General features: G+C 36.2%; 5 protein-coding genes across 11 annotated transcripts in view; 4 read left to right on the top strand and 1 right to left on the bottom strand.

Moving 5' to 3' along the window:
- The first annotated feature begins 495 nt into the window (after window positions 1–495).
- Window positions 496–6,577, top strand: LOC140054790 (uncharacterized). Its single transcript, XM_072099882.1, has 3 exons — window positions 496–1,483; window positions 2,951–4,479; window positions 6,522–6,577. The coding sequence occupies exons 1-2, from the start codon at window positions 607–609 to the stop codon at window positions 3,568–3,570; spliced, it is 1,497 nt and encodes a 498-aa protein (XP_071955983.1). The 5' UTR covers window positions 496–606; the 3' UTR covers window positions 3,571–4,479; window positions 6,522–6,577.
- Window positions 6,578–7,141: 564 nt separating this feature from the next.
- Window positions 7,142–11,920, top strand: LOC140054286 (uncharacterized). 2 transcript variants are annotated; one of them, XM_072099218.1, is made up of 8 exons: window positions 7,142–7,259; window positions 7,902–8,050; window positions 8,811–8,909; window positions 9,352–9,693; window positions 10,113–10,205; window positions 10,562–10,687; window positions 10,972–11,097; window positions 11,231–11,918. In XM_072099218.1, the coding sequence occupies exons 2-8, from the start codon at window positions 7,907–7,909 to the stop codon at window positions 11,573–11,575; spliced, it is 1,275 nt and encodes a 424-aa protein (XP_071955319.1). In that variant the 5' UTR covers window positions 7,142–7,259; window positions 7,902–7,906; the 3' UTR covers window positions 11,576–11,918. The 2 variants fall into 2 exon arrangements, with proteins under 2 accessions (XP_071955319.1, XP_071955320.1); XM_072099219.1 differs by having other exon boundaries at window positions 7,147–7,245; window positions 11,231–11,920.
- Window positions 11,921–11,923: 3 nt separating this feature from the next.
- Window positions 11,924–17,939, bottom strand: LOC140054287 (bifunctional arginine demethylase and lysyl-hydroxylase JMJD6-like). The gene is made up of 8 exons (XM_072099220.1): window positions 17,792–17,939; window positions 17,000–17,208; window positions 16,339–16,491; window positions 15,557–15,753; window positions 15,070–15,217; window positions 14,368–14,556; window positions 13,810–13,973; window positions 11,924–13,408 (listed from the first exon to the last, which is right to left on the bottom strand). Exons 1-8 carry the CDS (start codon window positions 17,844–17,846, stop codon window positions 13,312–13,314), a joined length of 1,212 nt encoding a protein of 403 aa, XP_071955321.1. The 5' UTR covers window positions 17,847–17,939; the 3' UTR covers window positions 11,924–13,311.
- Window positions 17,940–19,038: 1,099 nt separating this feature from the next.
- On the top strand, window positions 19,039–27,114 carry LOC140054338 (secreted frizzled-related protein 3-like). 3 transcript variants are annotated; one of them, XM_072099289.1, is made up of 8 exons: window positions 19,039–19,116; window positions 19,360–19,569; window positions 21,450–21,952; window positions 22,108–22,179; window positions 22,895–22,969; window positions 25,376–25,497; window positions 25,622–25,780; window positions 26,153–27,114. In XM_072099289.1, the coding sequence occupies exons 3-8, from the start codon at window positions 21,463–21,465 to the stop codon at window positions 26,309–26,311; spliced, it is 1,077 nt and encodes a 358-aa protein (XP_071955390.1). In that variant the 5' UTR covers window positions 19,039–19,116; window positions 19,360–19,569; window positions 21,450–21,462; the 3' UTR covers window positions 26,312–27,114. The 3 variants fall into 3 exon arrangements, with proteins under 3 accessions (XP_071955390.1, XP_071955392.1, XP_071955389.1); XM_072099291.1 differs by having other exon boundaries at window positions 19,083–19,552; XM_072099288.1 differs by having other exon boundaries at window positions 19,083–19,569.
- A 688-nt stretch (window positions 27,115–27,802) lies between these two features.
- Window positions 27,803–27,950, top strand: part of LOC140055114 (epidermal growth factor receptor kinase substrate 8-like) — a 39,444-nt gene continuing 39,296 nt past the window's right edge. For all 4 annotated transcript variants that reach the window (XM_072100324.1, XM_072100323.1, XM_072100321.1 and 1 more), the window contains exon 1: window positions 27,803–27,936. The gene's annotated coding sequence lies outside the window, so the exon portion shown is untranslated. The remainder of the gene's footprint in view (window positions 27,937–27,950) is intronic.

Here is a 27,950-nt window from a genome sequence, read left to right as displayed (position 1 = left end):
TTAGTTTTTGGCCGAGTTGACGTGAGGCCGAGTTGACTTGTTGACTTGAGGCCGAGTTGACTTGGGGCCGAGTTGACTTGGGGCCGACTTGACGTGGGGCCGACTTGACTTTGGCCGAGACGGTTTAGGGCCGACTTGACCTGCACCCATTTTAAACATACGCAGAAAAACAAAGACGTACGTCAACACTAGAGGGCATTGACTAAATTAACGAATGCAACAGTCTATAGAGGGCAATAAAAGAGTAAACATAATTATAAATAATTAATGAATTAAATTACAACTGTATTGGTATTAACCAATAAGGGCGCGATTATTCATTATTATCGATACGTAGAATCTGCAGCAATAAAAATAAATATCTGGAAATCCCCTTTCTTCATTTGGAATATTCTATTTTCAACACAATGCAAACGTTTAGATCCGCTTACGGGATAAATAGTATTCATACATGTTATCGGACATTACGACACCCCTTTCGAGAAGAATGAAATGTACCCAATTGGCATTCACGATCAGCTACGATTGAATTCAACATTATACTGTAGCAGCCTACAATCGGATTTTAGATTCGAGTTAGGCCTATATTATTATTATTAGATATTAATGAAAATGGCAAGCCGATCGGAAGAAGATCCGTTGAGAGAATGTCTGGAAAATATTGCTACTTGTCCAATATGTTTCGAAGTGATGGTTCAACCTAAACAACTGAGGTGTGGTCATGCATTTTGTTTAAAATGCCTGAAAAGGTACGCAGCAACACAGGTTCAATCCGGTAGACACCGGAATTCAGTAAATTGCGCTACATGTCGACAGCCAACACCAATTCCAGAAAATGGCATTAAAGACCTGCCGGCGTTTTTTCTGGCTGAATCCGCAAAAGAATCTTTGGAGAAGGCTGACAAATCTATCATTACTAACAGTAAGTCTAGATGCAGTAGGCCTAAGCATAACAGGCCATTGAATATGTGGTGTACAACTTGCAGTGAACTCATCTGTGACGTATGTTGCAATAATGAGCACTTACGTCACAATATACTAACTGTCAATGAAGCTTTAGAAATAGTCAACCAACTTTTTGAAGACTGCCTCAAAGAAAACTCTGAATACAAAACTCAAATCGATAACATCGATGCTTACAAGAAGATTTTAAATGAGCAGAAAGACAACTACATTCAGGGCGCTAAAAAACGGGAAGAGGAAGAGTTTAAGAAACGACTGCGAGATATTGAAATGAAGGCTGAAGAAATTGAGAGAAAACAACTTGCCAAACTACAAGTGGATAATACACGGAAAAAACTTGAGATTGCCTACACAAGGAGTAAAAACACAACAGACGATTTCCAGCTTAGCATAGGCAATGTAGAACAACAGTTAATGTACCTAGGACGTTTGAAGCCGAGTGAGAACATTCCAACAACAACATATCTCAAACAACTGCAGCCGAATCCATTTGCAACAGAGCTCCTTTCATTAAACAAAAGTATGTTAAATTAATACATTCTTGATGATATGATATAAAGTGTTTCAATAGATGATGATGAGTTTGAATAAAGATGACTTGATGATCGAATTTGAATAAAGATGACTTGATGAGTTTAATTAAAGATGACTTGATGTTCGAGTTTGAATAAAGATGACTTGATGATCGAGGTTGAATAAAGATGACTTGATGATTGAGTTTGAATAAAGATGACTTGATGATCGAGGTTGAATAAAGATGACTTAATAATCGAGGTTGAATAAAGATGACTTGATGATCGAGTTTGAATAAAGATGAATTGATGATCGAGATTGAATAAAGATGACTTGATGATCGAGTTTGAATAAAGATGACTTGATGATCAAGGTTGAATAAAGATGACTTGATGATCGAGGTTGAATAAAGATGACTTGATGATCAAGGTTGAATAAAGATGACTTCATGATCGAATTTGAATAAAGATGACTTGATGATCGAGGTTGAATAAAGATGACTTGATGATCGAGCTTGAATAAAGATGACTTGATGAGTTTGGATAAAGATGACTTGATGAGTTTGGATAAAGATGACTTGATGATCGAGTTTGGATAAAGATGATTTGCTGATCGAGTTTGAATAAAGATGACTTGATGATGAGTTTGGATAAAGATGACTTGATGATGAGTTTGAATAAAGATAACTTGATGATGAGTTTGAATAAAGATGACTTGATGATCGAGTTTGAATAAAGATGACTTGATCGAGTTTGAATAAAGATGACTTGATGATCGAGGTTGAATAAAGATGACTTGATGATCGAGGTTGAATAAAGATGACTTGATGATCGAGGTTGAATAAAGATGGCTTGATGATCGAGTTTGAATAAAGATGACTTGATGATCGAGGTTGAATAAAGATGACTTAATAATCGAGGTTGAATAAAGATGACTTGATGATCGAGGTTGAATAAAGATGACTTGATGATCGAGTTTGAATAAAGATGACTTGCTGATCGAGATGGAATAAAGACGACTTGATGATGGATGAGTTTGGATAAAGATGACTTGATGATCGAGGTTGAATAAAGATGACTTAATAATCGAGCTTGAATAAAGATGACTTGATGATCGAGTTTGAATAAAGATGACTTTCTGATCGAGATGGAATAAAGACGACTTGATGATGAGTTTGGATAAAGATGACTTGATGATCTACTGTAGGTTGAATAAAGATGACTTGATGATCGAGTTTGAATAAAGATGACTTGCTGATCGAGATGGAATAAAGATGACTTGATGATCGAGGTTGAATAAAGATGACTTGCAGATGATCGAGATGGAATAAAGATGACTTGATGATGAGGAAATTGATGATAATGAGGTTGAATACAAAGCTGACTTAATGAAAATGTGAGATTGAATATAACTTAGACGAAGAATGATGTTCATGGTATAAGCATTTAAAACAAACCGAATTTTTTCTCCATAGAGTCAATTGTTTCAAGTAGCATAGTGTCATCTATGGAAGACGATATGCAGTCATTCTGCATCACTACTATCCAAGACGCCTTCAAAAACAACTTACCACCAATAGGAAGGTCAAAGATCATAGTTCAGCATATGAATAGCAATTACGGTAAAAGTTGGAATTGTTTTATTGGAAAGGAAGCTGAAATATCGCATGGTTTTGAGCAAGAGTACTATTTTCAGGCTGAAATAGCTGGAAACTTGTTGATTCTAAGTAAAACACCATCGACCGACGAAAAATGCTTTCCAGATGGCACTGTTAGCCGACCAGTCATAGTCAACATTAGTAATGACATTGACATGACAACGAGTGAGAAGGTACTGTCTCTGATAAAAGTATGCCTTTCGAAAGGTACAAGCACCAGGAACGAAATTGCAAAGTGGATGATAAAAGCATTAAGTACGTCTGATCTCAGAAGTCTGCAAAAAGAACCATGGCAGTGTGTAGTCTCTGGTGGAATGATAGCAATGCAAAAGGCACATGGCTCATCGAAACATATATTAATCCGTGTAGGACAAGAAAGAATTTTGTTATTTAACATCCAGCCACCAAGGCTTCCCTCGTCCGCCCGCCCTAGATAATATACAAAGCCAAATATAGAATACATATTAGGTTAACTAGTTTAATCTGTTTAAGAGTTGAAAGTAGCAATATTCTTTAACAAACAGACACTGATTATGTAAGCTATTAATTTTTAATCAAATAAACTAAAGACTACTACTTAGTATGTCAATAAACAACAGTAGTTAAAATATATGTTTCATTTTCTAATCAACTTGTTAAAAACTAAATAGGCCTATTTTATATATATAATACAATAGAGTACATGTAGTTGATATATGACTAATAAATAACATAAAAGTACTGAAACTAATTATTATAGAATATTCGGAGCAGACAGAGAGTCTGTAGAGATCGGGGATTATGCCGATTAATTAATTAATTTATTTCAACAATATTTTATGAGGGTGGTCCATCCAGCATCAGCTGATCATTAGGGACCCTGAAAACAAACAGAAAATACAAAATAAACTATAAAAACACAAAATTAACAAAGATATAAAAAATAAATATAAATATATATATAAAAATATACAGAATGCCAACAATGAAAGAAGGAAAAAAAGAAAAAAAAAATCTGAGAGAGAGAAACAGGTGTTTTTTCAAAAGAGATTTAAAGGAGGAGAAATTGTAAGAGTTACGAATGCTAAAAGGTAGAGAATTAAAGAAAGAAGGAGCATTGAAACTAAAAGAAAGTTTAAAGATTTCAAGGTAAGGACGAGGGATAAGAAGATCTCCTTTAGTAATTATGCCTATTTAGTCGGCCCAGAAGAGTCAGACCACCTCCATGATGGTCAGACTAGCTAGCTAGACCTGGCTACATACATTTTGATGCATAAGCAACCTGAAAAGAGATCCACAGAACCATCTCCATATAAAACATGATTTCACATCTGTCAATGATACTAATTAAGTAATAATAATAGTAGGCCCAGGCCCGTATGCAGCATTTATAATGGGGGGGTGCGAGCGAAGCGAGCAACAATGGCTGGGGGCCAGGGGGCCGCCAAGGGCCCCCGGTCAGGGTCCAGGGGCCGAAGGCCCTGGAAAAATTTGCGTTATTTGACGTTCTAAAGACTGATGTAAGACTGTCTGTTGTGGCTTGGGCTAGTTGAACGATGGACACCAGAACTTAACGCTTTCATGATGAGGCCAACTCAGCAGGGGTGGCGCCAGGATCTTCCCGACGCGGGGGCTACATTCCCCGATGAGGGGGCTATGCGAGCGAAGCGAGCATCACTAGGCTGAGGGCCAGGGGCCGCCAAGAGCCCCCGGTGGGGTCCAGGGGGGCGAAGCCCCCGGAAGCAACGCGTTCTAGCGTCATTTGAGGTCTTTTTAATCAGATTTAGGGTAGCCATTTTTTCCATTTTTTATAATGCATAAATAAAATACTGCGTGCAAAAAAACGATGCGCGATGACTGTTTCAATCCATATTTTTCAATTTAAAAAATAAAAGTTCAAAGAAAATTTAGAAAAATAGAGTTGGAGGTCCCGGAAATTGGACTTATTATACTTCAAAACATGAAAAAAAATATATAAGTCCCTATCATGGGTTGTGACTGAGCTAAGAAATGTTTGAAAAATAGAGATGCTAGGTCTCGGAAAATGTACTTCTTGTTCTTCGAAATATGACCAGCTTTATTGTTGGGGCTGAGCTAAGAAAATGTTTAAAACTAGAGCTGCAGGTCTTCAAAAAATTGCATTTTATACTTTGGAAACATCAGGCCTAGAGGCTTAAAAAACGCAAGCGTAGACCTTTTTCAGTCGGGGAAAAAAGTTTATTCCTCCCAGGTGTATGCATGCGTACCATCTGGACTTCCGAGTGGTGAGAAATTCATGACATACAGGATATTGAAAATGTAATAACTATAGCTATAATGTTGGCTAAGCGAAAATGGCATGTTTTTTTGTTTAGTAATAGATGAAAAATTTATTTTAGGTGCCCCACGGTACAGAAGGTTACTTGTAAATTAAAAAATTGGTGAACAAACGAACAATTAACATAATTCGTTTTTGCTGTAGTGTAGCGTACGTCGACGCAGTACACGACGTAACCGTCGGTAAACTTCGCCTGGAAAATAACACATTACACATTTTGGTCCCTGGATGAAACTTGATATCACGCGTCTCGACCCAACGTTGAACGATTCGTACAAAGGGATACCGCCAGACAAGTGCGTACCTAGCTATTGTTTAGTAGTAAGTTAGATCGCTGGCAATAATGAATGCATATAAAGTGCATATTATCACTCTGACGTACTCTCACGGTCAATGAAACGTCGCGGTTTTCTAGGCGCTGAAGCTAGCTACGAAGTGAACGCGAACGCTTTTTACTGTATATTATATTCCCCGACAAAAAGTACACGTGTTCCCTTCGGTAACCGTCGGTAAACTTCGCCTGGAAAATAACTACATTACACATTTTGGTCCCTGGATGAAACTTGATATCACGCGTCTCGACCCAACGTTGAACGATTCGTACAAAAGGATACCGCCAGACAAGTGCGTACCTAGCTAATGTTTATTAGTAAGTTAGATCGCTGGCAATAATGAATGCATAAAAGTGCATATTAGCCCTCTGACGTACTCTCACGGTCAATGGAACATCGTGGTTTTCTAGGCGCTGAAGCTATATGAAGTGAACGCGAACGTTTTTACTGTATATTATACCGCGTACCGCGTACATGAAGCGCTAAGCTATTGCTTGTCGTCACATGATCGACTGCGCATGTTTTACATCGAGTTTGTAGTCAGTTCAGATTCCGTAATTTAATTACCGGTATTTTTTCATTTTATATTAGCATATTTTTGTTTGTATACCATTGATAATGTAAATTTTGTATATATATAATGATATTGTCTTTAGTTAAACAAGACAAGAAAAAATACCAACCGAGGAAATAGTGGACCTTTTGGGACTTGGGGGGGTGCGTCTGCACCCAACGCACCCCCCCTGGATACGGGCCTGAGGCCTACTATAATAAATATGTTGAATGAATAGCAATTAGGTACTATCTAGCAGATCGTATTTGGAAAGTATTAAAAATTATTTGAAAATCAAGTCTCGGTAAAATTGTTAACGTAATTTATAAATTATTACCGGAAGTAGTATCAAGTAACTGTCGGTAATTATTTATAAATAATGACTTTTTCGACAAATTATACTTCCAGTAACCTTCAACAATACTTCCGGCGTCTATATAAAATAAAAAATGAAACTATTTTCATTATTTATAAATAATGTTAATATTTCCGAAATAAGTAATTATTTAAGATAATTACCAACATTAATACTTCCTTTACCCTTCAACAATATTTCCGGGGTTTATAATATGTATAAATAATGAAACACAGTATTTCATTACTTATAAATATAATATTTTGATACTTCTGGTTGGACCCCTTCTGGTGCCTGGGTAGGTAATTATTTATAAATAATGGCCATTAAAAATTATACTTCCGGTAAACCTTCAGTACTTCCGGCGTTTATATCCGGTCGGTCGTCCCTGGCCCTTTTCACTCCGATCCTTTCTCGTCGCTGTCCCGTGTGGGTTATTTTAAATTGCCGCGACACCACTATCATACATTTTGTGGTGGTCAATTATTGGTGGCGCTTTACTGATGGATGAAAGAGAACAACAAAAAGAAACCGAGTGTCTGTTTTTGTTTTAAATTCATGTTATATTATTATACGGTTAGTAGTAACAGGTAATATTGCCATATTGATATTAATTTTTTTTTGGAGAAGGACTAGGGCCTAGCCCTAGCCTAGTTAGCTACTACTACTAGGTAGGCCTAGGAAGGAGGCGGCCTTATTATATTAGGTTAGGCCTCGCTCGGCCTACCACCACACAAGAGGCAAACGGTTCAGAATGGATAGGCCTATATAGGCCTACCTAGTAGTAATACTACTTATTACTACTATTTACATAGCCCTGCCCTGGGCCAGGCATAAAAATAAGATTTAACTGTCAACATAAGCAGTTATTATTCTTAAATGTGTTTAAAAAGTTGAGTTGAAACATGTTCTACTTAAAAAAGAACACGCACTGGAAATTTAGAATTATCTTTTTTTATTTATGACTAGGCCTATAGCCTAGGCCCCTATGCCTATAATAAGCAACTGACCAGTTGCGGTCATTTATGTTGTCATAAAGTGCTCGCACACACTGGTTCCTCCTTCAACTCTGAACCATGTTGCGCTGCACTCCCGATATCGGTAAAACAATCAGTTCCATGCTCTTGCGCAACTAATTCATTTGAGTTGTTTAGTCGCTTTCAGTTCCTGGTCTACTACAACGTTTTCTTTCACATTCACATATTTACAGAATTTGTTTTTGTATATTGTAGTAGCCATGGCAACATTTGAGTTAGACCCACTTTTTTTAAAAGCATTGGGTTACCTTCGATCAAGTAACAAAGACTCAGTTTATCACTTAAAAGCACTTCTTGATGATGTCATTGCTGGTAATTCACCACGGAAATCTGAAGTTCCAAAGGTAAAATATTTATGTTTATGTTTTTCAGAATTATTTGTTTATGTTTTTCAGACTTATTCGTTTATGTTTTCAGACTTATTCGTTTATGTTTTTCAGACTTATTCGTTTATGTTTTTCAGACTTATTCGTTTATGTTTTCCAGACTTTATTCGTTTATGTTTTTCAGACTTATTCGTTTCTGTTTTTCAGACTTATTCGTTTATGTTTTTCAGAATTATTTGTTTATGTTTTTCAGACTTATTCGTTTATGTTTTCAGACTTATTCGTTTATGTTTTTCAGACTTATTCGTTTATGTTTTTCAGACTTATTCGTTTATGTTTTCCAGACTTTATTCGTTTATGTTTTTCAGACTTATTCGTTTCTGTTTTTCAGACTTATTCGTTTATGTTTTTCAGACTTATTCGTTTATGTTTTACAGACTTATTCGTTTATGTTTACAAAGATACAATAAAAGCAAAAAATAAAAACAAATTATTATTGCACTATTTTTTAGAGAGTGCACTATAAAATATAATGCTTGCCCACCTCAAGATGTTTGTCTTCATCTTTCCAGGCATCAGCCTTCATTCTTTGACCTATTATCATTATGTTAACTTATATGCACTGTATTTTTCCTTAAATAAATGTTATGAAATGAAAATGAAATAAAACAAATATGCCTTTACCCCATCAATAACATGAAAAATTGTTTTGAATAATTGAATAATCTTTTTTAATTTCATTAACAAGAATATTTTATTTTTGTATGTATTTCACTAGGTGTCAGATCCAGTAGTAAAGATTGAAATAGAGGAGAAAAAAGTGTTTAAGAAGTCAGATTCTTCAAAGCGAGAGGCAGAAAAAAGGTCAAATGAAAAGGTATGAAACAGCTGTTAGTGTTATGTGTTTAGGTCACTCTCAGTAAAGTCTAATTTTGGAGTGTGGTTAGTGGTTTAATTTGAAATGAAATTTAGATTTAGCTAAAGGTGCTTGTGATTAATAATAATAATATCCTGGATTAAAAAGCGCCTAATGTTTTGAAATCTGTAAGTGCTGTACATATTATTACCCTGGTCATTTTGGATCAAACACATATGGAAACATATAACCATAATGCAGCTAGTAATCAGCGCAAATTTGTGTCTTGACCTTACCAGGTACCCATTTGTACAACTGGGCGGACAGAGGCAAACGTAAGTAAAGTATCTTGCCTAAGGAGACAAAAGCAATTCGAACCCACGATCACACAATCATTAGTCAAATGTTAGCACACTGCACCACTGCGATTAAAATTTTATATTGTCAACATTTTATTTTTTAGATAAAAAAGGACATATCGGACATCTTCGAGGCACCTGAAAAGAAGAAAGCCAAACTACAAATTGACCGACCTAGAAAACCGGTCATAGAAGATGATGACGATGATGAAGAGGATGCCGAGGATGAAACCGTGGAAGAAGAGAATGATCGCAATGAAGACGTGGAAGAAGATCAGGAAATGGAGGATGCCAACATGGAAGAATCCAAGGAACTATCTGGTAGCACTGACGTTGGTGACTTTGCTTTAGAGTTGGGATTGTCATGCGGTGTTTGTAAACAAATGAACGTGTCAAAGGGCAACCAGTTAGTGGAATGCCAAGAATGTCATTCTCTTTATCATCAGGTATGTTGTCGATATTCAGTGGAAAAAGTTCACAAATATTTTTGCTCAATCGCCCAAAAATAATATCATTGATTCTTATATACCCTTTTCACATTTGCAAAAACTTATAACGAGGTTTACAGTGTGAGGACAATTTTGTGGGGTCCTCTGTGAAATCTTGAAAAAAAAACACACACTTAACTTTACTCTGGTATTTTACTGACCAATCACAGTACTGTATTTGCATAATAATTATTTACAGACCAACCGATATTCTCTCCAGAGATTAGTTCACTAATGTGTGTATGAAACCAAATCTGGAGATCAAAATATGCAGTGTGAAAAGGGTATTATTAACACTACTGCCACATTTTTTTACAATATTTTACTTTTAGTACTAATGAACCTTTATACTGATAACATTTAATGTCTTATTTCAGAAATGCCACAAACCTTTTGTAAGTGATTCAGAGATAAATGATCCGCGAGTCGTCTGGTACTGTAGTAAATGTTCAAAGAGTTTAAAGAAAATGGTAAGCATTGTATATTTTTTCACTATGCTTTTGTTTTTAGTAATCATTCTGTAAGAATGAGAAAAAGTCGCTCCAACCGAGATTCGCACCCGGAACCTTCTAATTGATATGCAGATGTCCTAATCATTAGACCACTGGGGCTTTCATGGTATTGTTCAAATCCGATTGGATAGATCCTCTTTAACACTCTCGGTGTTGTATGGCGGAACAGCACTAGTCCCTCAATTGTACGCATACGCACCAGAGATCAAATTGATACTACCTCATCTTTCAGTATTTATTCACGACGCAGATCTCAGAAGAGATATTTTTATATATGCTGTATAAACATATTTTCCATTTTTGCTTCTGCCAAGGTTGCAAAGAAATCAAGTATTAAAACCGCTGCAAGTTCAAGTTCAACTAAAGAATCTAACATCACAATCAAAAGGGAGATAAAATCCGAAGAACCTGCCAACATTTTCAAAAGAAGCGATTCAAAAGTACGGGTATTGTTTGTCTTAAATACAATGGTTAACTGAACTAAACCCCATTATAAAGCTCTGTCTACACTATCAAACTAGTTTTACAAAACAAAATGTGATGTGCCCAAATATGGTAGTGATATTCCCACATATGGTAGTGAAATGACATCACCATGTCCATTTGTTTGATAGTGTAGACAGACCGTTAGACAATGCAGTAGTGTTACTATTTTCCCCATCCTAATGTCTTGGAATTGCATGTGATTGAAACCTTTTGACTTTTTATTTTTGTTTCTACAAAGGTTTCAAAGAAATCAAATATTAAAACTGTTACAAGTTCCAGTTCAACTAAAGAATCTACCATCACGATCAAACGAGAAATAAAATCAGAAGAACCTGCCAACATTTTCAAAAGAAGCGATTCAAAGGTATGGGTATTATTTGTCTTAAATATAATGGCTACAATGCGAATGAGGCCAGAGAGTTGTAGACATAAACAGACATGTTTTAGAAAATAAATATTTACGTTATTGAAGAAAAAAAAAATCTTTTTTTCTGCAGGTCTCGTCACCGAGTGGTACAGCACCGAACCAGCCGTTTACAGGACTTGCAAGTTATGCAGCCAATCTAACAGGACGCAGCGGAAACAGTAACCGAACTAGTCAACCTGGCATCTCCGGAGGTCGTCCATCGAACAGGGAAAGGTCAAACAGTATGACAGCAGCAATATCATCAACTAAAACGTCGACGTCGGGCCAGATAAGTAAAGGCGTGAACGATGGAGCTTCGAAATCATCAAACTCAAGTAAAACAACTTCAGGTCAAAAGCAGGCTTTGAAAACTTCAAGTGTTGATCCGTATTATAAACGAATGCAGATGATGAAGAAGAAGGCATCAAAGAAATAATATTAAATGTAAACAACACAGTGTGAAAAGGGGCTAAATAATGTAACACTGCTGTACCCATGCGAGGCCTGGGTTTGGCACCAGTATTGTATCCTTGCGCGGCCTGGATTAGGCACCAATATTCTACTCATGTGAGGCCTGGGTTTGGCACCAGTATTGTATCTATGTGAGGGGATGGATGTAGCACTAGTACCCATATGAGGCCTGGATTTAGCACCAGTATTGTATCTATGTAAGCGGGCTGGATTATACTCTGAAAAAGCTTAGAGTAGAGGTAGTTATAAAGTTGTTTAAGCATCTTTGTAAATTATACACAACCAACAATAAAATACAACAAATATGAGAAAATTATCTTTGTTTCTATAACTATAATATGAATGTATCAGCAATGTATGTATGCACCTTAAAATATTGATGTAGTCATCAGCACACATTTTTTACATTTCAGACTAAAGGACTAAGTATTTTATTTATACAATTTCTTTATCATTAAATTTTTATACAGAAAAGACAAAACTATAGACAAAAAACAATAAATATGAGTTCTATTGACAATTCTTCATTAGCTGTAAAACTTGACTCAATAAAATTCAAACTTTAAATCAATGTATTATGATATTAGTATTAACTTAATTATGTGCAAAAACTGACAATGTTTTGATTTAGGCTTCCATGGTTTACACAGATTATTCAAAATTTGGAGAAAGGGCTTTTATCCCAATTAGTACAGCACTCTTAAGCTCTGTCTACACTCACACTAGTTTGACAAAAAAAGTGTGATGTGCCCAAATATGGTAGTGATATGACATCATCATATCCATATATAGGCACATCACTTTTTTTTGTCACAAAAATTTGATAGTGTAGACCAGGCTTTAAAGCCAACAATAGTAAAGACGGAGTTAAACTCCCTTATAAAGTTAAGTAGTATAAAATATTTGCAACCTCGGAATAATAGTTAAAAAAGCAAAACAATGAACCGAACTTAAATACTGGCTGTAAATCAATAAATATTCACACTACCGTACGATAAAAATACAAACACTTGGAGAGTTTTTAATAATCGCTCTTTAAGCCACTGGTAAACAAGCAAGATAAAACAAAGTTTCACTAAAGACATGTTGTACTAGTATCAGGCAGCCAGGCACAAGGTCTTTACCATAATCCACCTGACTAATATGATGCATATATTAGATGCATGCATTTCATTGGTCAAAGCATCAACAATTGACTTACTCAACCATAAACCTAGTACAGTAAACCCTGAACAGTTTTAACGCAAGTTTACTAAAAAATCTTGTATCAACATCAATAATGTGTAATTCTTGATACATCACTATTTGATTTATGCAGGTTTTCTGTTGTTAAGCTCTGTCTACACTATCAAAGTTTGTGTGCCAAACAAATGTGATGTGCCAATATATGGAAATGATGTCATATTACAGTATTACCATATTTGGGCACATCACTACCATATTTGTGTAGACTTAAGGCTAGATAGCAATCTACTGAAGCTAACACTACTAGTAATCACAGCATTATAAAGTTTTACATTTGTTTAAGAATGCTCAAGCTGCTAATAAAACTACTAATGCTTTTCAGACAAATATTAATATTGTTCTTTGCACCTTAAGAACTGATTTGGTAAGCATTGTATGCTAATTCAGTGTTAGTTGGGATGGATTTGAGATTTACACGAGTTGTTCACTCGGGAAAGAGGAATCTTCTAACCGCTGTCATCTTTGATGGCACACTTCATCTCTTTCGTTTTCAAAGGCATTCCGATGGTCTTCCTCTTCAGAATCATTGTTGTGCATCATTGATGTCTTTCTCCTTCAAGAAAAAATCATACAATTTACTTCAACCACCAGAAAACACTGAACAAATCAATAAATGGAGAAGAGTTTCACAGCCATGTTTTTTGTTTTAATTTGTTATTTATTTATACTGGGTAACCGCTTCAGTCCAGAGGGCCCAGTGGCTGTGTGTGTACTAGTACACCAGGTAACCCCATACTCGTCTTGAAAGATGTACTAGGTTCTTTAAAGTGCACATGAGCTAGATGTGTACACTGGACCTATGTTTTATAGTCCTTATCTGAGAAGACTTGTTCTACCACTAGAACCATGGAGCGAGTGAGCCTCGAACCCTTGCCGATATTATGGCTACGTAATTACGTTTCCACTGTCTTAACCACCTCGGCCACTCACTCTAGTTTATCATTCCATTCTTACCTTTTTGTTCTTCTATCATGTTCCTTTTCTCCTTTCTCATCATCTGCACTTTCTGAGCATGAACTGCTTGAAGATGACGATCCACTTGAGCTATCTGATTGGATGTTTATTGGCTTACTAACGTCGACAAGGTCGGCCATCTCTGCTAAGTGTGGACATTCTCTCTAGGAAACACAAACATGTTAAATAACTAACAACTAAAAAACTTCCAAATCCACTTTTATTAATTATAATTCTTTACCTATAAAATTCCTTATTTTTAATATCCAAGTATAGATATTCATTAATGCATTTCCTTTATTTATTTATAGGAAACATACAAAACAAAAGAGGCAAAATGTCACCAGGAAATTAACAATAGCAACTTCCACAAAACAAACCTACAATATCCTACAATATCAATTTGTATGTTGGATTGTGAAAGTACGTTAACTATGGTTTTAATCAGACTATTACAACTGTCATGAATTCTGTTTTTAAAACTATGAATGGAGATCCTCCAATATTCATAGAAATAGTATTCGTTACAAACATCATGCATATTACTGTGCGCCTCACCTTTAGCACTGTTATCCACTTTTTCGATAGCTTTGGTCTCCCTCGCACTGTCTTGTGCCACACGATGGGAAAATTTGTTGTGCTGGCAAAATTCTGTGTTATGGCTATGGTGTCGTCTAAGTTTATGACTACATGCCACCATCCGCCAGGTACAAAGACAGTCTCTCCTGGAGACTGCAGGATCTCAAGCTATCAATGCAGAAAGAAATGAGAGTTAGGCTATGTTTTTGCCGAATAAACCGCTTATTTCAAAATACAGTAGATTTAAAGTATAATTTTAAATTGACTGCATGTCTGCTAAATTGTTGTACCTAAATAACTGTAGGTGGTCGTCGACGGAAGTCATTAGCAGTACCCAAAATGCAATGGGCTCTGGCAGTCAAATCAATCGTTATTGCAGTGTAGTTGACTCAAGGTAAAAAACTGTTATTTTGTGTTGCAGCTTAGTTAAAAGTTGCACAGCAATAACCAGTTTAGTGGCATTCTAACACTGAATAAGTTGGGTGTTTTAACCATTATTTTCAGGCTGCCATTTAAACGGTTATTACAAATTTGTCCTGTTTCTGCTACCGAATATTTGGGTTAAATTATTCACACGCCAGTTAATAACAGGTTATTTTTCTGCTGAGACATCCAGTCTTAGTTTTAAATTTCATTTCCTCAACAGTTTCATGTAAAATAAAGAATATTTATGGATCTTACTGGTTGGCAATCTTGTGGCCATGATGATAGTTTTGTTCTTGGGTATATTACATTGAACCATGTAATTGCTTCGTCAATTTGTTTGCCACCCTCTTCTGGTTTAACTTTGAGTTTATCTTTTGGTGTGTGCGTTGGAAACATGCACCACCTGGAAAAAACAAATTAATGCAACATTAGATTAGAATAACAGGTGGGCATTCGTAAATTCCCAATATATTTATTTGGAAAAAATGTAAGAAATAAATTAAAAATAATTTTTAAATGAAATATTTGTTTTTGTTATTTTATACGCATCCAACAGCGAGGAACTCGCCAATTACAGGATGAATAAACTATTTATCATGCTTATAAACTAAGTCTTATGGGAGTGGAGTTACAACCATGGCACTACTCTAGGTCAGGATTGAACCCCGGACCTTGGGATTGAAAGGCAAGCATGTTAACCACCAAGCTACAGGTCCACTACGATTAATTGCAAGTGTCTTACCGTTTATGGCCTTTAACAAGTGCATTCCAGGCACTGGTACCAAGTGGGTCAATATGAATGCCAGTACCGGAGCGGGCTGGGCCCATAACAAACCACCGATACGGAGGCCTCTTTTCTTCTCCAACAAACTTGAATAAATCATCACGAAAATATTTGGGTACCTCATAGTCTTCCATTAGTTTTTTCTTCTTTGGATGCTGAAATTTAGGTAAATAAATAGAAATTACTCATTTAAATTGTAGATGTAGAAAATGACTTTATTTTCACCGATACTTGCTTGTATTAGCAGTATAGAATTGTAGTAAGGGATTTTTTGACAAGCATTTAAGGGGCATAGGTTGAAGACTTGGGGGCCTGGACTTCAATTCTGGACATGTAACATGGTACAGTACTTTATAATAGAAAGCTTTTGATTTTGTATCAACAGGATGCTGAGCTCTGGATATCAAAGGGTATATCTGTGGCTGCGACATGATTGATTTCACGCCCATTAACAGACACCAGGCGCCATAGAGAATATGTACATAGTACAGTATTGTTGGTATTTGTTACAGCCAGACATAAGGCAAAGGACTGTTACAAGTTCCTATCTTGGCAAGGCGAGCTCAGCGTCCTGTTGTTAGACTGCCTCACTTGAACCTAGACTTCACCAAAACCGTGTCAACGAATTGACTGTGGAAGCACGTCCTAATGTCTCAGTATGAATACAATGAATGAACTAGTTCCTAGGTCATAGGCCATGTTACAAAAAGGTCCCTATTATATTCAAACACTGAACTTACATCACCAAAGCCACTGTCAAATATATACAGTGGACTATCATCTCTTGTAATATGCATGTAGTCAACATAATATTTCATTTTCATCTTCACAGAGTAGCCATCATTGTCTTCACCACATTTAAAACGTTGGTTTCGATACTTCTTCACTAAACGCTGAAAATGTACAACAATTATCATATAAGTGATTTTCTATCTTATTTTATGTATTTAGACACATTGATTATCAATAGTAATAATAATAATAGTAATCACTGTCCTATCAGATAGGTGGTAATCCCCCAATACAGGGGCTATTTTGTGAACCAGTTTACCGGTGTACACCCCTACTCGTCTTGAATAATGAACGGGATTCTTTTAAAATGTACACAGACAAACTGTGTACACCGGACCTACGGTTTATAATCCTTATCTTAGAAGACTTATTCCACCACCATAACTAGGAGCAAGTCAGCCTCGAACCCATGCCGATATTGTTGGCTCTTAATTCATTTGGATCTTAATATAATACGAGTAAATTTTCTTTTTTGTTGATCGAAAAGTATGAAATACAAAGTGTGTATGTTTCGCAAAACAAGAACAAATTAAAAATTTGCGAAACATCGTAGTTAGATTGTGTTCGCCTATATTCTATTCAGTGGCCTATATCTATTGGTCACTGTACCTCGAGTGTCCATTTTTTCTCAGCCTGCCAGTCGTCCTGAGCATGCACTATCACGCATGGTTTCATCGTCTTCTCAAACTTCTCAATGAACTCATCCTCGGAGGTGCACCTGGCGTCAACACGTGTAGCATTGTCTTCAAATGATTCCAATCCGCAATCAAAATATTCGTAGTAGTTATGTCGCTCCCAGTCGTAACTATCTCTCAGTTCTAGTAGGATAAAAAAGATAGGTTTTTATACCTCCATGTTTTGACGTTTGTTAACAGTAGGAGGCTGTGCTACAAAAAATAAATATTTTAAAGCTAGGCCTACATTTCAGACAAAAGTAGCTGCCACTCGACGGCGAGATCTATGCAAATATGTCAACAAGTATTGTGTCACTCATATACTGTACTAGGTCTGTAGTCATTCCATGTCTTAATAACATAACATAGGCCTAGTTCTTCTTTAGAGTACAGAAGGTTCTTCCATAAAACAAAATATAAATGTATACATTTTTAATTTTATAAATTTAAATAGGCCTATTCTAACATTAAATGTCACGATTTAGAAATGTAGTAACCAATATTTTCAACAACTTAGACCTTCTAGCCTGCCTTCCTTAAAAAACGTTTTGTTCACCAATTACTGGTCATGAAGGATGTTTTCGAAGACTTGCCCTGTTCGCCCAAGAAAGCAACATGACTGTAGTTAGTACAGTGTGGCACAGAATGGGCTTCGTGAGAGGTTTCAATCGAGGCTAGGCCTAGAATCTTTTAAACAACATTTAGTTACAAAATAGGAAATAAATACCAGGTCTGGCTGCTCGTTTAGATTCCCATATTCTTCTTTTAACTCTACGATCCATTCTGAAGCAGTATGACAGCCAACATCGGGATAAATAAACACAATAATCTGCGATGATTCTAAATTTTTAATCTCAATGTACCATGTTTTTTTTCTGTTCTTGAGAAATGTGTGTATAGCCCCATCTATCGATGACGACATTTCGATCCCTTTCAGTTCATTCTGGTTCCCGAACGAACGTTACTTTTTCTACAAATTTACAGTAAACGTTATCCCTCGCGTCGTCGTTGGATTGTATTCGTCATGTAGACGTAAACGTAATCAGGTATTAAAATCCCAGATTGAGAGGACGCTAAGTATTTTTACTTAAGCAGGTGGCCTAAACATAAAGGCACTAATTGTTTAATAATTGCTAACTAGCTAAATAATGTTGGAATTCAGGTATTTGTAAAATAAGTTACTTATTTCACAACTCCATGTTCGTATGTTAGTTGTTACGTATCGTGAATACGCGTCCAAAGAACAGCTAATAAACAATTATTTCACTTTTCTTCTTGATGTCGTGTTTCCTACGGCGATGTGACAAGGTAAAACGTCAACGTGTCATTTGAATTTAAGTGAAGACGTTTCTACTTGTTATTATGACGTTGATTGGCAGTTTAAACTATTGTGGTTATACCGGTTAAGGGGCACATTTTTCTCATATGCTATAAGACAGGGCGGGTGTGTGTGTCACCCAATGTTTGATTATGTACCAGTACGTAAAGACAATTCCAGAATGATATTAAAATTGTTGGGTTGTTAATGATATTTAACAACCGGTAATAACATTCACTGTCGGCATATTCTCTTTATGATTATGATTAAAGTATTGTTTGTTTCTACTCTTATTCTTTTAGTCTGTATCAAATATCGCACAAAGGTCAATGAACCGGTACCCGTCTTTATAAATGTGCATGTAACATGCAGCACGTCCGAATGTATTTTATCACTGTAGGTAATTTCTAATACAATAGTTAGTTGTCGAATTTTCTCATTGGTTGGTTGACCTAATTTAGCAGCCGATCCCAACTTGTCGAAAAGTTTTGGGTTCAGTTATACCTTATTACATGTGCCCTGCAATCAGCATAACTTACAATATTCTAATCTGTCACTTGGAAGGCGTGAAAAAACACTCAAGAGAAACGTCAACACATCGCCGCTATCGACTGCCTAATCCGTCTTGACGGAGCTTTAAGTATCAATAGACAAGTCGTTGAATCCACTTTTATCACATCACGTCGAATGTCCTCAAGGGGAGGTGAATGTCTCTCAAAGCCGGATATGTAAACGTAAAAAAAAACATCTTTTTTCATCTGTATTTAGTAAACGTTGTGGTATCGTCTGCTTTTAACAAGCAGACTATAAAGTAATTCTTGGAAGTATCGACCAAAAAATCTCTGTCTAGATAGGCCTATACTTTTTTCCATCATAGTAGTGCGAACATGAATATCTGGTTGTAATTCATTGAAGTAAACAGGAGAAAAAAGGGAATTATAGGATTTCAATAACTTAAATGGATTTGTGATTATTAGCCTATCAAGAAAAATCGACGTGACCAAGACTGAGTGGAGGGTATTAAGAAGAGAACGACCCTTTATAGTCAAGCACATATTTTGGAGAAAAACACACAAGGCCTAGGCGAGGCTAAACCACCAGCAAATAAGATTAATCATCTCTAAATAGGCTAGATCTAAAAAGTAGACGTCGCAACTCGATCGAGAATAGGTCAGTTTTGACTTTCGGTAAGTTTCTATTTTTTACCAAGTTTATAATTGGGCAAAACAGAAAAGGAAGTAACATCTTTTAACTGAGGAAGATGTAGGCTATAATAGCATCTTTGTATGTAGGCCTGGTAGACAAAATGTTTATTTGGACAAGGAGTTTTGTTTGTTTACGTCTAGCCGGGAGTGTTTTCTCCCCTCTCGTTAAAATATGGTGTTTCGCAGGTCCATTGTCTTATTGTAAAAAGCCATAAATTCGTTGTGTAGGTCTTGCTCTTCCTTTTGATTATTAAATCGAATCCTAACTGTTCAGTGTTTATAATCGTGTTTTAGAACTGAGGACTACAGATAAAGACCATTAACGAGAAATAAAAAAAAAGGATGAATTGTTTTCTGCTATGATTATACCTATATCGTGCATCTCTGCAAAAATTAAGAATCAATTCTCAAGTCTGCAAGGTCCCATAGCTATACTTCCTATACTTTTTTATGACTTAGATATTTCGAACCGACTGTTTCATTTATAAAGTTATTTATCAAAAGTTGGATGAACCCACCTAAGGCAAAACAAGTTATTTATTTCTGATAAATTGGGACGATTCTCATCTCTTTCTTTCTTTCTTTCTTTCTTTCTTTCTTAGTTGCGACTTAACCGATACCGTAATTCATTGAATGCTAACTTCAATTCAATCTGCCAGGTCTCAACTATACCCTTTCTATCCCTTTTTTCTTATGACTATAGCTATCATTAACCGACTGTGTTATTTATAAAGTTATTTATGTGGCTGATAATCGGGACGATTCTCGTTGTTCCCTAGTTAGGACTTCCTGATTGTGAATGTTAACTTATTATCATCGTACTACAATTCGAGTCACTCTGAGGACAAGGCCGAAACCCGTAGCTAACCAAACCATTAATGAGTCGAGCGTTTGCTGCATGCTCATTGTTTTGGTATTATTTCGAAAACATGTTCCCAATCGTGAATGAGGCCACGGCCGACACAACATGATGGACATGTGTCTTGATGCTGATGATTAGAACAACATTATTCATGTGATGATTTAATTTCAGGATCGGAGTCGGTCACGATGACGTCACGCGTTATGATTAATATTACTATAAGTTAATATAACTGTATAAAGTGCATTCTGGTCTCTACTAAAATAAATATTAAGTAACTATAACTTAACACTTGTGAACCACTGTGTTTAATGTTTAAAGGCGAAGCTGGACGCATTTTAACCCTCAAACCACCATTATGCCTATTGCAAAATATTATTTTAGGTCTAAGGTCACGTGATAGCATCGTTATGTCGGAGAAACATAGCGTTGCGGCCCGATCACATTTTAGTATGAAGTTACATAAATAAAGTTAGCTTTAAATCGTCCAAATCGACCCATAACCATAGATGACAGAAATCGTATGGTTTAAATACCAGGTGTGTGTTTATTGAGTTAGGCATTTATCGTTTTATGTGACCTGGCTGTGTTTAGCGCGCGCAGTTAATACGCCGACAAAGTAGGCTTATTGATAATCATGTTCAAACTTCTAGCCCCCAAAGTATGTAGTAAATTTGTATCAACATTAAGTATTGTGTGTGGTATGTTCTGGGCAGGCACCTTCCAGCTGTTTGGTACTGTGAAGTAGTAACTTGGTAAGTCAGTAGGGAGCACGAAGTTTACAAAAGAACCACAGTTATCAATAATTGTACGCAGTGCTTGCATAACTAGTTCTTTATTTTTCAGAATTATGTTTAATTTATGACGTTTACGTTTTGAGACGTTTGGTGTTTTTTTCGACAATTGAACCAGCCTACTGTATTTTTCTTCTTTGCACGCAACATAAATAATAAACTAGGTCTATTTAGTATTTTAATCAGCTGTTTGTGTTGTGTTTTAGCATCCGTCCAAGAATGTCACTAACAACTGTTACGATATCGTCTGCGGCGATCGCCTTCTTCCTTCTCTCTACTTCCGTCGTCTGCAGTAATGCCGCAACATGTGAACTGATAAAACTACCAATGTGTAAGGATATGCCATGGAACAAAACTCGAATGCCAAACCATCTTCATCACAGCACACAGGAAAACGCCAAACTGGCTATTTCACAGTTCCAAGGTCTTGCCGCGACCAATTGTAGCTCACATCTTATCTTTTTTCTGTGCTCTATGTACGCCCCGATCTGCGCGTATGGTTTCCAAAATGACGCAGCTATCCCACCATGCAAGAGTTTGTGTTTGCGTGTTAAAAGGGGATGTGAACCAATCATGCTGCGCCATAAGGTAAAATGGCCGGACTATCTGGCATGCAACGACTTTCCTGAATACGATAGAGGCGTCTGCATATCTCCCGAGGCAATTGTGGAAGAAATGCCACGTGACCCATCATTGGATAGGCCTAAAGGTACGTCTAATTTGCAATGCCTACGTAGCAGGTGACTTCTTGATGACGTCATAGTTGCTATAATTCTATTTTTCATACGTGATGAATCATGGTAAAGTTTCCTTTTAGTTTACACTCTGGTTATTGCAATACAATGTCATGTTAATGTTTTTCAGAAGTTAATGTACAACCGCAGACTACCAACGTGAACCCACCACACGTTGCTGCTAACCCTAGACCACTAAAACGTAAGTTGAAATATTTTAATTATCGAATAGCATGAAGATCACGTTTTGGAAATATTTGAAGATATTTTTCTTATAAGAACACTTTGTAAACTGGAACAAATACACAAGACTGAAAACTTTTGTAATAAGCTACTATTAATGCTTATCGCAGGAGGCCCATTTCATATTTGAATGCGTTCTTTTATAATTCCCTAGCGTGGTATTCGTTAAGCCCCTGCTACTATATTATTAAATTATCGTTTTCAGGCATAGTGGTCTGAAGTGTTGTAGAAATCAAAAGATCTAGAGATTAGTTCCTTCCCATATCGTCTGTACATGTTTCGCAGCAGACGATTAAATTTACGCACAGGCATCACTTTAGACGTATCAGCCCGCGTATCAGCGGGAGGGTGTGAAAGCCCAATCATTGGGTGATTAGCAAAACATTAACGGACGAAATCAGACGGGTGTCAATCATCTTGAATGTTGTGATTGAATTATATTGTGACAGGTTGATTCTGTCAATCCATGGTCAATCTAACCGTCGTCGGTTCTGTGCTTGACACCGGGGCTTGACACTACTGCCTGAACATCGACGACGCAAATTAGATCCTATGTGTTTTAAATCGGGGGCGGGAGCTCTCCACGGGAAGAGTATGGTATACTGCAGAGAAAACATTTCTACATTCATTAATGGTGTTTTTAAGATTAATTGATAAATGAATTTAATTTCCAGCACAAGTCTGTGACAACTGCATTGGCCCGCCAAAAGCAAATATTCGAGTATTCCTAGAAAAACAATACGAATATGGTAAGTTTACAATCTAAGCCTAAAGCTTAGTTTCGACTTGCACGCACAATGAAACGACGATTAGGCCTATGTACAATGCAAGTAAGTTGACCAATCACAAGTGACAGTTGGGTGATCCAATGCGTCGTAATTGATGAAATCGTTGCAACGCGCTTACATCTCTTGCGCGCAATTACAACTGCGTTGCGTCCAAATCTTGCGGATATCTTTCTCCAAATATTTAATAATAATAATAATAATAGGTGTAGATCATTTTTACAGCAGGACGATTTACACATTTTAGAATATATTCACGTTATAGGCCTAAACCGTAAACTTGTTTGTTGTTTTATTTGTCACAGTATATGTACATTATTATGTTAATGTTTGATTTTGGTTGAAATATATGTTGAATTGAATTGACTTGAGTGCATCAATTGGAAAGGACTTGAACCGTCGTAAATGAAATTTACGTTGTACATTTCCAGGACATATCAATTCCAAAGAAATCGATGCGGTAACATTATGAATACCGTAGGCCTACTGATCTAAATACGAATCGACGCCGCGTCGTACGTGTAAAAATGTTGTTGTTGGACGCATGTAGGCCTAAATACAGAGGAATTGATAAACCTAAAAAAAATCGCTTGATCACTTTAAAATTGTCTGGCACATGAATAATAAACACTATTGGTATCGGCTAGATTAGTGGTCCTATAGTCACGGTGGCTCGTTTAAATTGTATTAAAATAATAACAATGATTGATAACTTCCCTTTGGTTTCAACGTCTGATACTATAATTTATTTTTATACCACATCGTCGATGACATTATATACTTTTGAATTTTGTCAAAACAAAATTTTTTAAAAGCATTCCTCCGTCTTACGACATTTAACGCACATGTTTACAAATAACCCCTAACCCTTTCACCAATAAGTTTTAAACAACCGTGGTGGTGTATTTGACAAAGGATACCGCACTGTAATACTGGTGATAAATGTCCAAATGAAAAGTGGCCTGTATGTGCGTACGAGCAAGTTTGTGGTTTTACTAACAACGCGTGCAATTTCACAGGCTATATGGGCCGAATTACCAAATTAATTATCCCTTTCCCCCTGGTTAAGGTCTACACTGAATCCCTCCCCCACCACCTACCTACCTTTGGGAATTATACCGAGTAGGAGACCGTAGCTTAATACAAACCTGGTGATGCCACATGTGAGAGTATGATACTGATTACCGTATTCATTCGAATAAACGTGTTGAATTTGTTCATGTTTGAGTATATATGTTACCAATACCCCTACCCCCGACAAATAATAAAGCCCCTCCCCCTCCCTGTATAAACGCCTCCATAAAACCCACTGACCCGGGCGCTTATTCAAATAAATAGGGTACATATCATGATTTTCATGATTCTGACAGTTAATGCCATGTTGATACAGTACATGGAATGTTTGCTTTAACATGGAAGTCCATGGTTTAGTACGGAAAAAGAAAGAAATTACAACATGGAGTATAAAAAGAACAAAATGCGAACCAAACTCCGTAACACAATGAATGTAGGCCTATACTATTGTTTAATTTATTAAAATTGCATACAGCAAACACCAGTCAAGGTGGTCGTAAATATGCATTTTATTACAACAAATTGACTGTCGCGTTTATTTCCTTCCTACGTGATTATATCAGAAACTTGTGCATGATTTATGATATTTTTTATTAAATTATTCAGTTAAATAATTCGAACAGGAAACATCAAACAGTGATTGTTTTGTTCTGATGTATAAAGTATGTTTTATAACGCTACGGTAAGTAATTTGACCAATCGACGCTCATCATAAGAAATGTCGCTTGTAACGCTACGGTAAATAATTTGACCAATCGACGCTCATCATAAGAAATGACGCTTGTGATTGGTCAACTCGTTTGGATTACGCGCATACTACATCCTGCGGTGCGTCCAAGTAGTAGTATAGGAAACAGCTTAAATGTTTGAGACACGAACTAGAACAACAAACACAAACAATCATAACAATATAGCGGAAGTTTAAAACTTGATATAAGTCATTGATTTTTGTATTTTATATTTAATATTTATTTATACTGGGTGACCTTTTCAGTAAAAAATCGGTCTCTCAGAGGGCCGGGCCCAGTTATGATCAGTGATTGAGTGACAGTGGCTATGTATGTACTAGTACACCGGGGTAAACCCCTATTCGTCTCGAAAGATGTATAGTAGTGGGTAGTGCCTTGAGCTAGATGTGTACGCTAGACATACGGTTTACAGTCCTTATCCGAGAAGACTCGTTCTACCACCAGCACCATTGAGCACCGTGAGACTTGAACCCTTGCCGATGTTATGGCTACGTAATTTTACGGTCCATTCCTGAGGTAAAATTGTTTTATCAATTATTCTTTTCAGCTATAAGGGCTAATGTAACTGGTTTGGAGTATCCTCCCGCACTCCAAAGTGGAAGAACCTGGACCATCGTAAACGTAATTGATGTTCTACATTTTCAAGACATATCAATTCCAAAGGATGAGGTAAAATTATCACATACCCATATTTCAAATACGATCAAACAAATGTTGATAGATGTCCACAGTTATGAGAATTAAACATTTGGAAAAGTTTTTCCAATTTAATACTAATTTTTAACTATACTAGGTTATATTATGGTCTCATGACGATTGTGTTTGCCCAGATGTGATTCCAGGAAAGGAATATCTGATAATGTGCGACCAACATCTGGCTGACGGACATTTGATGCTGAGGGACGACTGTATTGTTGAAGAATGGAACAGTGAATGGCCAAGTCTTGTAAAGGTATTATAAAAATAAAATACAATATTGCAGAACAGTTACCAAAAGATTATAGCGCAGCTTCCCAGACGATCGATTGCGCGTTCAAAGTTATTGTGCGTATGGTTGATATGTGTGATTTCGCGCGTGTAAACAAACAAGGTACCGGATGCGCGTGGTGGGAGATACCGGAAGTGTGTATTTCCGATGTACACGCCGTGCGCGTTTCCCTGGTTAGTAGTTAATCTTGGACTATTCTATTCTATAAAGGCGTACATTTTATGAATAGAGGTTTATATGTTTGTTTGTTATATTGGATCGAGGGAATCCTTAACCGAGACCTCTATTTAAATTAGATGGAAATAATATTTTGATTACATTTACCTATTATATTAGAAATGGTATAAGAGGTTAAAGAAAGCTCAGCGACAGGAATCGGGTAAGAAAACAAGAACCAAAAAAAGAAGGCAAAGAAAAAAAAGAGGTACTGCACAACCGCCAACTCAACGATCACGTTCCGGTAACAGAAGTAGGCCTAATAAAGCCAGAATATAATGCGTGTGTGTAAATGGTGTAACCAATACTACGTCATTGATAGAGATGACGTCATTATTTGGCATTGACAATGATTACGTCAATACTATAACTTTTAATGAAATGTTATGACTGACGATGTAGTTATCCAATACTACTATTATCGTTATTTATAATTAAAAAGAAAACTTCCAAGAAAAGGAAAGATAATGTTGTTCTTTACAACTAACCAATGAAACGTTGAGGGTTCGTGATACCACAATCAACCACGATGGAACGAATAATCAGCTGTTATATTTACAAATGATTTTTAATGAATCAAATATTGATATGTATGCCGTAAAATCGTGTGACTGTTTATTAATGTTGTTCTCAATATAATTGATTAACACAATGTCCATCTTTGTAAATTTGTTTTGCTTTATCTTGAATATAAGCAAATAAAAATGCCTGGAAATTGAATTTTTGCATATAAACTAACGTGGCGTGCAGCCACTCATATACATTATTGTAATCATGACGCCTACAATCACTCGGACCCAAAGTAAGCTTGGCCCATGAAAAAAAAAAATTCGCATGATACGCTGTAGTTTGAAGTTTATGTAGAATCAAGATTAGGCCCCTATAATGTGTAAAGTGTACAAAAACAGCCTAATTGTATTTTTTAATAAACTTATTATATTAATAGTTACTGTGTTTATTTTGAGTAACTCTGCTTTAGAATTATAATTATATTCATTTGATATGTTTTAAGTTTGTTGAATTACAACAGATTTTTTATTTTTTTTTGTGTTTAATTTTAAGTGCTTTCAAAGTTAATAATACCCAGCATTTTAAAATATTCATGTCGTAATTCTTTTTGTCATAATTGATGCAGTTAATACTGATTTTCTGAAAATTTAAATAAAACCACACACAACCAGACTGAGTAAGCTTTTATGAGTATAACCCTTTTTTAGAACATTACACAGCCGGGCTCATTTGGGACACACGAGTCCTATTAGCCTAAAAGGCAAACGAGGCGAAATATATATAAGGTAAGATTTCCCATATTATTAATCCGTTTCCTTTCTTTTAAATGTTTTTTTCTTTTTTTTTCTCATTATACTTTTATTTAGCCTTCAGGCTAACGTAATGTATACAAGAACGCACCGTCCAGAAGAACGTGTGCCGCCGATTTAAAGGCGTATGTTCAATAAAGATATTTATTTATTTTATAAAAGGAACACGTCTTTGTGATCCGTAATTGTATTATACACCGGGATTATACAAATGAAATGGGTTTTTAATCTTACAGATTTCACAAAAAGAAATGAATAGCATATCTGAACACTCCCACTGCCTACAATACTTTCCAAAAAGGTGTGACTTTACAAGAGGGCAGGGTCTGTCATAATGTTTATCAATTTAGTCATCAAAATAATTATATTTTTTGTAATAGCGCCCTCATAATCTTTTTGTAAACTGAGCATCCAGTCTTAGCCTACCAACACCCAGAAAAGTAGGGTTTTACGCGATCGCGAGAAGAGAACTGTTTATACGCAGACGACAATATAATCCTCCAACAAGTATTCAGTTTTGAGGACAATTTACGGATATTTTCTCCTTTAAAAACGTTGGAAACAAAGGATTTTACATCAAATAAGGTAATCATGTTGAG

This window comes from Antedon mediterranea, chromosome 7 (assembly GCF_964355755.1).
Source record: "Antedon mediterranea chromosome 7, ecAntMedi1.1, whole genome shotgun sequence".
NCBI lineage: Eukaryota > Metazoa > Echinodermata > Crinoidea > Comatulida > Antedonidae > Antedon > Antedon mediterranea.
Note: the sequence above shows the minus strand (reverse complement) of the source record. Positions and strands in the feature narration are given on the sequence as shown.